This window comes from Prionailurus bengalensis, chromosome B3 (genome assembly GCF_016509475.1).
Source record: "Prionailurus bengalensis isolate Pbe53 chromosome B3, Fcat_Pben_1.1_paternal_pri, whole genome shotgun sequence".
NCBI classification, from domain to species: domain Eukaryota; kingdom Metazoa; phylum Chordata; class Mammalia; order Carnivora; family Felidae; genus Prionailurus; species Prionailurus bengalensis.
The window spans coordinates 69830628-69841233 of record NC_057355.1 but is presented as its reverse complement, the minus strand read 5'-3'; the positions used below and the strand labels follow the sequence as shown (position 1 = coordinate 69841233).

The window sequence follows — 10606 nt, the reverse complement described above, 5'->3', positions numbered from 1 at the left end:
GTGAATTTTGAGATGAATGAATAAGTCATTTCTGAGCCATGATTTGAAAGACTTATAAAAATAAAAAGAAAGAAAAAAAATCTTTCCCCTGCTGTCCTCCAAATAACACTTCTGGCTGGAGGCTGCACGGTGACCTGCTTGAGCCTGGCTGTGAATTGCCTCTGGATGAGGGAAATTGGGGACTGGCAAAAGAGTTTTGGAAGAAGCTCAAAAGCATGGAGTGAAACCAAATTTGTTTTCTACAGTTTGCCTCAGGTTTGCCTTGTGAAGAGATTAGAAAGCAAGGCCTCTGAAAACAATTAAAAGAATTGTGATGAAATAGCCCAGAGAAGACCTTTATGCATGAACAGAGCATGAATAAATAGGCCCAAATAGTCACAAAATAGAATACACAATATCTGTTTAGATGAAAGGAAAAAAAAATCCCATTGGTAGAAACTAAAACAGCTGCAGAGGCTTGATCTTCTTTATTAGCAGAGTAGAGGCCCCTCTATCTGACTGGGTGGGATCAGGTTTCAGTCCAGACCCAGGATTCTGGGGGAAAGGATGGTTCCATGGAGACCAGCAGGGTTTCAGTGGGTACCAGGAATTGGCATTGGTTGTGAAAGCTTCACTCAGATGTAGGGACAGAAGAACATACCACAGTACAGAACACATAACATCGGCATGATACTGATCAGTTTATAAAGAAATGGAGTCTTAGATGCCAGTTGAATATCACTCTTCTTAACAGGTAACACTGACTTACAGTCTCCCGATTCTCACTGACAGGAGCCAACCCCACAGACACACACATATTGCACAAAACCTGAATACAGGTTTCCACAGGGAAGGTTTCCACCCAGTCCCTGCTGCTCTGCAGAGGTTAGGGGACTGAAGTTCCCTAAGTCACTGTTCATTGTGATCCAGTGTTCCTCCCCCTGTGGAGGGACACAAGTCTGTCTCCTCACTTCAACAGCGAACTCCAGTGGCATCAGGAGACCTTGGTCATAGACAAGGATCATTCAATATGGCAGCACTTGTGGCAGCTGTGACTCCTCCCTTTTGGTGACAGATCTGAAGCCTTTACAAAGTCCTCAGGTGCTCAAAATGATATATGTCTTTTTTGAAAACAAATAAGCCAGAATCAGCCCACCCATCCTCAAAAGAAATTGACCATGGTCACTCTTTTGAGAGGAGTTGTAACTTTTCAGGAGAGCTTGCTGTTCCCCTGCCAGTACGGCTTCTCTTCTACTTTTTTCTTTTTCCATCGGCAGAGAAGCAGCATCTTAAAGGTCTTCCTGAAGGTTCTGTTGCAGAGGGCATAGCAAATGGGGTTGACAGTGCTGTTGACATAGCACAGCCAGTAGCCCAGGTGCCACAGGGTGACTGGGACACACTTGTCACAGAAGGTGGAAACCAGGACCATGATGTTATAAGGGGTCCAGGTGATGATGAAGGCCAGTAGGATGGCACTCAAGGTCTGGGCTGCTTTCCTCTCCTTGACAAGGACCATTCTCTTTCGTTTGGTCATTTGGTGGCTGAGGTTGGGATCCAGGCCTTTCGCTGAAGGGTCCTTGGACACTGGGAAGGAGCAGGGCATGATTTTCAACTTGTGACAGCCGTTGTTGGTCTCCTGGGTCCCATCAGCTTTTACCACCAATCGGAACTTATAGGCCACACATTTCTGACTCCTGGGTCTATGAGCAGCACCTGGGGACAAGAAGTATTTTTGGGTGTCATAGTCCTTTTTCTCAGTGTGAGCTTTCACAAAAGTTTCCTTGGGCTCTTCAGCACTGAATTCCTCCCTTGGGCTTTCCTTGGCCTGACTCTTGTAGACTACTTGGAAGACAGGGTCAGTGGTGGGCTTGTCCTCATCCTCTGAGGAAGGGTAGCTACTACAGGTAGTGAGCTGCTCGACTTTGGCCCACTCGGTGCTTGGGCCAGTGACTTGGGATGGCTTCCCAGTGGTGGAAGTGCTCCTGCGGGAGGATGACCAGGAGGCTTGGTTCCTTTCCCTCTGGGCCAGTGTGGGTCGAGGGCAGCTAAAGCAGGACCTCAGCAGAGCCTTATGAGCTGGCTTTCTTGGCTCAGCTTCAGCCATGGAGTCAGAGCCCTGGAGGTCAGCCAGGTCCTTGGTTCGCTTCTCTGTTTCCCGGTAGATTCGGCAGTAGAGGATCGTCATGACCGAAACAGGGATGTAGAAGGCAGCGATGGCAGTGCCGAAAGTGATGGTGGGCTCAGAGAGGAACTGGATCTGACACTCATCTGGTGGCACTGTCCGCTCCCCAACCAGGTATTGCCAGCAGAGGATTGCCGGGGCCCAAAGGATGAAGGAGATTAGCCAGGCCAGGCCAATCATGATGCCAGCCCTTTTTGGGGTACGCTTGGCCCGATATGTCAGAGGTCTTGTGATAGAAAAGTAACGGTCAAAACTGATCACCAGAAGGTTCATGACAGAAGCATTGCTAGCCACATAGTCCAGTGCAAGCCAGAGGTCACAAGCCAGACTCCCAAGCACCCAGCGTCCCATGAGGATGTAGGTAGTGTAGAGGTTCATGGAGAAGATCCCAATGATGAGATCTGCACAGGCTAAGCTGAGCAGGTAATAGTTGTTCACTGTCTTCAGTTGACTATTGACTTTGAAGGAGATCATGACTAAGACGTTGCCCACAATGGTGATCAGGCTTACCACAGCAGTCACAGCTGCGATGGTGATGACTTCCCACAACCCATGGCGTTCCAAAGGCTGGTGATTTACTGGGGTGTTATTGACAATGGTTGTATTGTGGTGAGATTCTCCTTCCATCCTGGTGCAAGAATTTACATTAGGATTAAGTCTTGGGTTCTAGACCATCTCTTTTCTATCTCACCTCTTCTTGGCCAGTATCTGGAAGAGAGGGAAGTATATTAGCTCCATTCACCAGCACAGATTTTTCTCCCCACTCATTGTTTATCATTTGAAATGGAATATTAAATGTTGTCACACACATATCCAGAGCAAGATGCTGAAATCCCTAAAGTTTTTATAACATTTTTGTAACCACATCATCCCTTTGCTTGTTACAAGTACCAGTGCCTGAGAGCCTTTTTTGTGCTTGAGGCTGTTGCCCCCTTGTGGTTGCAATAGGCAATTTAAAGAAGAGGGCTGGGAAGACAAGGGGGAAGGGAAAGGAAATTGGGTAATTTGGGAGCAATAAAGAGAAGAAAGCAGGTGATGTGAAGTTACTTTATATTGCAACGGCTTCGAGGCCAGAAACTCATTTTTAGATTCCCAGTGATAAGTACCTATTCTGTCATGCGCTGGGGAAAGAGACAGGTATTATCTACTCTATAGTCTGATTACTAAACATTATTGAGTTTAATTACAAATTCAATTATTAAGCATTATTGAGGTACTGCTGTGAGCCGAGACTGTATTATGACACTCCTCCCTGACTTAATGTACACACTCTCCTTGCATGCACCTGGTTTTCATCTAGAGGGTTTGAAATTGGACCCACCTGCTGATGTTTACTCCCCCCATCTATTCTTGAGCTATTTGTGATGTAATAGAAATGGTTTAAATTATATTATTTTCTGATTACAAAGTAATATTTTCTTGTAAAATTTCAAGCAATGTCAAAATGTATAGCTTGGAAACAAGCTTCCTCTGACTCCATCTTGCAAAGGTAACCAATGCTTTCTCCTTTGCACATATTAACGAACAGTTAAATACAATTATTTTTAAGTGGGTGACTTTTTAAAAAGTTTATTTATTTTTGGGAGAGAGAGAAAGAGAGTGCATGAGCGTGGGGGAGGGGCAGAGAGAGAGCGAGAAAGAAAGAAAATCTCAAGCAGCCTCCATGCCGTCAGCACAGAGCCCAACTCGGGGCTCCGTCTCACAAACCAAGAGATCATGACCTGAGGTGAAATCAAAAGTTGGAGGATTAACCAACCGGGCCCCTAAATGGGTGACTTCTTAATGTTTACACTCTGAATTTTGTTTTTTACCTAACAATTCATCATGGACTTTTTTTTAAGATTTATTGTTTTTTAAGTAATCTCTCCACCTGAAATGGGGCTTGAACTCATGACCCCAAGATCAAGAGTTGCATGCATGTCCCTCTGACCAAGCTAGCCAGGTGCCCAAAAGGAGATCTCTTGTATTAGTATGTCTATTGGATCAAAGCGCTTTTTTCATTTTAATGACTGCATTATCCCACTTAATGGATGTAATATAATTTAATCAACACTCACTGACAAATTCCAACTTTTAAAAGTAAAAGGAATTTTCTTTTCCAGATTGAACATCTATGTACATGATAAAAAGCTTCAGTGGGTATAAAAATGTAAATGCTAAAAGATAGGTCTTTTTCCCATCTCTGACCTCCAAGCTTCTAATCCTCCTTTTGTGGAGGTAACCACTGTTACCAACATTTCTTATCATTCCTTCCAGAGATATAATATGTGCAATATATATTTGATGATATAGGAAAAATACCATTAATTTTTTTTTATTAAGTAATCTCTACTCCCATTGTGGGGCTCAATAAGAGAGCTCCTGAGATCAAGACCCTGAGATCAAGAGTCGCATGATCCACCAACTGAGCCAGCCAGGTGCCCCTGAAAAATACTATTTTAATTGCAAAATTCCAGGCAGCGTGATATGATGAAGGGAGAATCTTCTTGATGACCCTTTCAAAGCATGCCATGTGGGCAATCACTGCTCTGCCTACTGACCAGTCCTGACACTTCTATTTTTATAAAGATGACAAATTTGTGAACGGTTCTGGATTTTCTTGGCTTTGTTTTATATTTTCAACTGCATGTTTGGATGTTTTTCTAATGCCTCAAATTCCATATGGAATTGAATTGATGACATTGTCTTGTGCCAGAAACTAGATTCTTCTGACTTTTTGATCGTGTAATCTTTTCCTTCACATTCCAATGGATGCAGTACAATTTACCCATGAAATATCCCTCATATGGGTCCCTTTACGTTCCTGCTTCTATCACCCAGGCTTAGCCTTGTGTTACCTTCACTGATAACCCCTTGCTGTTATCCACATTCCAAAGAGGGCAAAGCATGTCAGATGCCAGGTCACTAGACTGATTCCCTAACACCTGAAAGGCGCAACCTGAAAGTTGCTCTACACCGTACAATTCTCTGAGCAAATTCCATCCCAGGCTGTCTCTAGTTGGCAGGCAAGTCTCACAGTGCAAGAAAGGACCCACAGAAATTCCTTCCGGTCTCCTTCATTCTATCTTTTTTTCCCTCCCCCAATAAATATGCATTGAATGTCTTTTCTGTGACAGACTCCAATGGTGGGGGTACCGTGGAACAAGACACTGGTGGGGTTGTAGATAAAGAAACAGGTAATAAATGTAAGGGGGCAGCACTGCATGCCATAGGGTACATGGAAGGACATGTAACCCAATCCCGTGAGGGTTGGGGGAAACACTTCTTGAGGAAAATATGTCTAAGCTGAGACTTGAAGCATGAATGAGCTTTGGCTAGGCAAGGGGGATATGTAGGGGTGGGCAGGGGAAAGAGTGTTTCAGTCTCAGAGGGGATGAACTTATTTGTAGTAAGCCCAGAGGCAAAAGGAGATACCAAGCTCAGTATCACTAGTCGTCAGGGAAATGCAAATCAAAACTACAATGAGATACCATCTCATGCCTGTCAGCGTGGCTAAAAACAACACACACACACAAACAGATGTTGGCAAGGATGTGGAGAAAGGGGAACCCTCTTGCACTGCTGGTGGCTATGCAAACTGGTACAGCCACTCTGGAAAACAGTATGGAGGTTCCTCAAAAAGTTAAAAATAGAATTGGGATGCCCAGGTGGCTCAGTCAGTTGAGCCTCGGACTCCTGATTTCAGCTCAGCTCATGATCTCACGATTCATGGATTTGAGCCCTGTGTCGGGCTCTGGTTCTCTGTCCCCCACGTATGCTAGCTCTCTCTGTCGCTCTCTCTCAAAATAAATAAATAAACTTAAAAAAAAAGTTTAAAAATAGAGCTATCCTATGATCCAGCAATTGCACTAGTAGGTATTTACCCAAAGATGCAAAAATTCTGATGCACCCCGATGTTTATAGCAGCATTACCAACAGTAGCCAAATTATGGAAGGAGCCCAAATGTACATTGGCTGATGAATGGATAAAGAAGAGGTGATATATATATATATATATATATATATATGTAAATGTACACACACACACACACAATGGAATGTTACTCAGCCATAAAAAAGAATGAAATCTTGCCATTTGCAATGACATGGTTGGAGCTAGAGTGCATTATGCTAATAAGTAGTCAGAGAAAGACAAATACCATATGATTTCACTCATATGGGGAATTTAAAAAACAAGACAAATGAACAAAGGGAAGAAAAGAGAGAGGCAAACTAAGAAACAGACTCTTAACTATAGAGAACTGATGGTTAACGGAGCTGAGCAGGGGAATGGGTTAAATAGGTGATGGGGGTTGAGGAGTGCACTTGTCGTGAGCACCGGGTGTTGGATGGAAGTGTTTAATCGCTATATTGTACACTGGAAATTAATATTACACTGTATGTTAACTAACTGGAATTTAAGTAAAAACTTAAAAAGAGAGGAGGCATCAAGCTGGAGGAAGCCAGAGACATGAGAGGCGAGACTAGAGAGGTTGAGGGGGTGGGGTAGGAGGGACAGGAGTGGACCTCAGATCAAAGAAGTCCACCTTCTGGGAGAGCTGTGTCAGCTGTTTCTATTTCCAGACTCCCCATCTGCTCTGAAAATAGTCCCAACATCCAGGGTGTTGAGGGAGATAGTCCGGAGAGAAGTAAAAAAATGAACTGACTGATGGTTTTTTTCTAGTCAAGTCTTCAAAATAGAAATAAATGGGTTTTGGAAGGATTTAATTTTCGACCTAATTTTATTGGAAGGTAGTGAGCAATTTATGAAGAGTTCTGGGAATTTGGGAGTGCATGTTCTGTGAACGCATGTGTATAACTAGGGGCTCATGCTCTCCCATGTGTTTCCTCATTTGTAAAAATAAGGAAGTTTGACTAATGGGATGCAAGATACATTTTCATGATTTTGTATGTTATACAGTGTGATGGTTAATTTTATGTACCATCTTAGCTGTGCTACAGTTCCTGGTTGTTTGGTCAAACACCTGAGACTAGCTGTTGCTGTGAAGGTATTTTTTACATGTGACTAACATTTAAGTCAGTAGACTTTGAGTAAAGCAGATTATCCTCCATAGTGTGGGTGGGGCTCATCTAATCAGCTAATGGCCGAGTTCCTTCTGTCTCCAGATTACCTTTGGATGCAAGACTACAACACTGACTCCTGCTGGAATTTCTAGTCTTTTAACCTGCACTGCACATTTTAGACTTGCTAAACCCCACAATCCTTAAAAATTAAAAAAAGTCTCTCCCTCTCTCTCTCTCTCATAAAAGAAATAAACACTTTGATAAATGGGGTAAAGATCATTTATAGTGGCAACATGGTCTCTTAATCATACAACTGAATCTGGCAGTGGACAGTGTCAGGTTCAAAACCTACCTCCAGGGGTGCCTGACTGGCTCCGTTGGGAGAACATGCAACTCTTAATCTTGGAGTTGTGAGTTTGAACCCCATGTTGGGTGTAGAGATTACTTAAAAAATAAGATCTTTAAAACAAAAAAACCCCTAGTTCCACTCTTTACTGTATGGCTTTGGACATGTTACTTAACCTCTTTAGGTCTCATATTTTTAAACTTAGAAGTGGGGATACTAAGAGTCCTTATTACCTCATTGGGTTGTTTAAGGATTAAACGAGGTAATTCTCAATAAGTGTTTCACATAGAGCCTGACACAGGGGAATGTTCATTACAAAGTAGCCATCCCGCAGAAGGACATCAAAATGACTTTTCCTTTTGTGGGAGAAGGTCTGAGGCATGGTCTACTAAGGGACAAAGTGGTATAAAATGACAAGACAATACTCTCACGACCTTGAAGTGGCTGTTTTAGATGCTTCATGGTGCTAATGATACTTTCCCCTTTAGTTTTGGTAGTTGTGCTCCACCTTTAGGGACAGAACGAATTGTTCCCATCCACTAAAGCAGAATAACCTTGAAGAGAGCCAAGTTAACAGTCTTCTTCAAAGTCTGCTCATTAGAATAGGGCTACCTCAAGATACTTGATTTAAAAAAAGATATGATTGCATAGTCAAAGAAGCTGAGAAAATACCCTATAGTATATAAAGCTCACAGAGATTCAAAAGACACATGAGCCCAGAGAAGGCTGGGAAGTCCTGGAGTCAAGGACAATATTGAATTTGGTTTAACACAGAGGTGGCTTCGAGTGTAAGTTTTTTTCAGAGGAACAACTGTTAGCATCCTGTGGCATCCCTGGAGCACAGCTGGGAGATGCATGTTAGTGGGAAACACGCTGAACCAAGAGTATGGAGATCTGAGTTCACATTTCAGCTAAAATCTTGTGATTTGACACAAATCTCTGGGCCTCAGTTTCCCTACATATAAACTTAAGAGATTGGAATGAATGATTTGCCGTCTAAAATGCTTTCGAGACTCAGTGTGGGAAATAGTGGACAGTATAGGAACTTTAGACCTCCGCTTCCCTCTACTGTCAGCCAGAGAAACAGCAGTCAGCCGCCGTCTGGAAGTTAGTGCAGTGTAAGCAGCTCTCAGTGAATTTGTGAGTCCTCAGGCTTCTCATCTGTTAAGCTAGGGTAACAGTATCTGTTCTCTCTTATCTTACAGATATGTTTTGAGGACTGCCAAATGAGGTAATGTAGGGAAACCACCACGTCCTATTCTGATGTCTGTTTGGGGTTGTAATTATTATAAAATGAAGGGTTAGTCTAGGTAAGTGGATCTCATCCACCAGCAGCTCATTAGAACCACCTGGGAGCTTTGGGAAAATACTAATGTCTAGACCCCACCCCAGCCCCGTTAACAGATGTCTATGTGGGAGAGACTTGGACATGATGTCGTTTTGAAATTCCTGAGGTGATTCTCCCCTGAAGCCGGGGTGGAACACTAGTGGCCTCTCTAGATTCTTGCTACTCAAGGTGCAGTCTATTGATGGCCAGGCACCACCCTGGAGCACGTTGGAAATGAAAAAGTCCCCAGGACTAGAATCAGTGCTTCTCAAAATGTAACATGCTTGTGCATTACCTGGAGGATCTAGTTAATCTGCAGAAGAGCGAAGTTTAAAATCCTACATTTCATCATCCCCTTATCAACAGCTCCTGAGCATTCTGTCTATGCTGCTGACCCATGAGATGTACTTTATTTATTTATTATTATTATTATTTTTAATGTTCATTTATTTTTGAGAGAGCAAGAGAGAGACAGAGCATGAGCAGGGAAAGGGCAGAGAGAGAGGGGAGACACAGAATCCATAGCAGGCTCCAGGCTCCGAGCCGTCAGCACAGAGCCTGATGCCGGGCTCGAACTCATGAACCGCAAGATCATGACCTGAGCCGAAGTCAGAGGCTTAACTGATTGAGCCACCCAGGCGTTCCTGAACGGTACTATGAATAGCCAGACAGAGGAAAATTGCTGATCTTCCTAGAAAAGGGCAACCATATCTTTACACAGGTGCTATTAAAATTGGAATTTTCCGACTGAAATGTGCAATAACATTTGGATCCCACTCTGCCTTCCAAGGACATTTGAGTTATTTTTATTTCTCCTGTTTGAAATTAATACATACTTCCTTACCAGGTTTGCTTCTCTCTGTTCTTTCCATTCCCCCCCACCCCCCTCATGTTTGAAAGGGTGATCTTTCCTGATTCCTAAGCTGGTGGGAATGGACAGATCTTGTCACAGTCAAAGGCATATGAGGTAGGGACATGAGGTAGGTTCCATGACTTGAAGGACTGATTTTTTTGTGTGGGTTATAGTTGAGTGTGAAAACTGAGTTTCAGGCATAACAGTCTTCCAAAATAAACATTTGAACCTTTAAAAGGTTTTTGAGTAAAAGATTATGTTTATGGAGGAGTAATTCTTGTTTTGGGGGTTGTGGTGGTTACTGGGGGAGGGGGTGAGAATTCTTCTGAGCTCTTTTTTGGTTACTCAAATTTTAAAAGTTCCCATTTTCCACAACTTTATGGAGAGTATGTTTATTTCTAGGGTGCTAGCCTACGCAGAGAACAGTCACCCCTGGTTTATTTTCTACCCCCAAATAGAAGACAAACCCAGAACAATGAAAGTCTCCTTGTTCCCAACTCTGGCACATTGCTTCTTGCTTCTTTGCTATCAATAAGTTACAAAGGAAGGAAACCAACATAAACACTAAAAGAGGTAACACAATGTGTCAAATTAATTCTTTTCCTTGCTGGTGGCCTTGATGACTTCTGAGGTTTTGCATGAGATATGCTTAGACCTTGCTTTTCTGAAATACCTTTTCTCTGAGAAGCTTTATGTCTGAACTATGCTTTACTGTTTCTATAGCAACTGCAGTGGAAAATGTCAATAGCATCTACAATCTAGTGATATCAGGACATCATCATAACCAGCTCAGGTTGTTATGCAGAGTATTCATGAGCTGATCTTCTCCCAACCCCTTCCTTTTCAAGGATAAATCGAGAGAAAGTAAGCTTAAATACAGATGATAACATTGGGTTAGATGTCAGGAAGAACTTC

The 10606-nt window shown here is 42.8% G+C and overlaps 1 protein-coding gene across 1 annotated transcript; it reads right to left on the bottom strand.

Annotated features, from left to right (window-relative positions):
- Nucleotides 1-1012: 1012 nt before the first annotated feature.
- CHRM5 (cholinergic receptor muscarinic 5) lies at nucleotides 1013-5239 on the bottom strand. Its single transcript, XM_043555728.1, has one exon. The coding sequence runs from the start codon at nucleotides 2786-2788 to the stop codon at nucleotides 1190-1192; it is 1599 nt and encodes a 532-aa protein (XP_043411663.1). The 5' UTR covers nucleotides 2789-5239; the 3' UTR covers nucleotides 1013-1189.
- Nucleotides 5240-10606: the final 5367 nt, after the last annotated feature.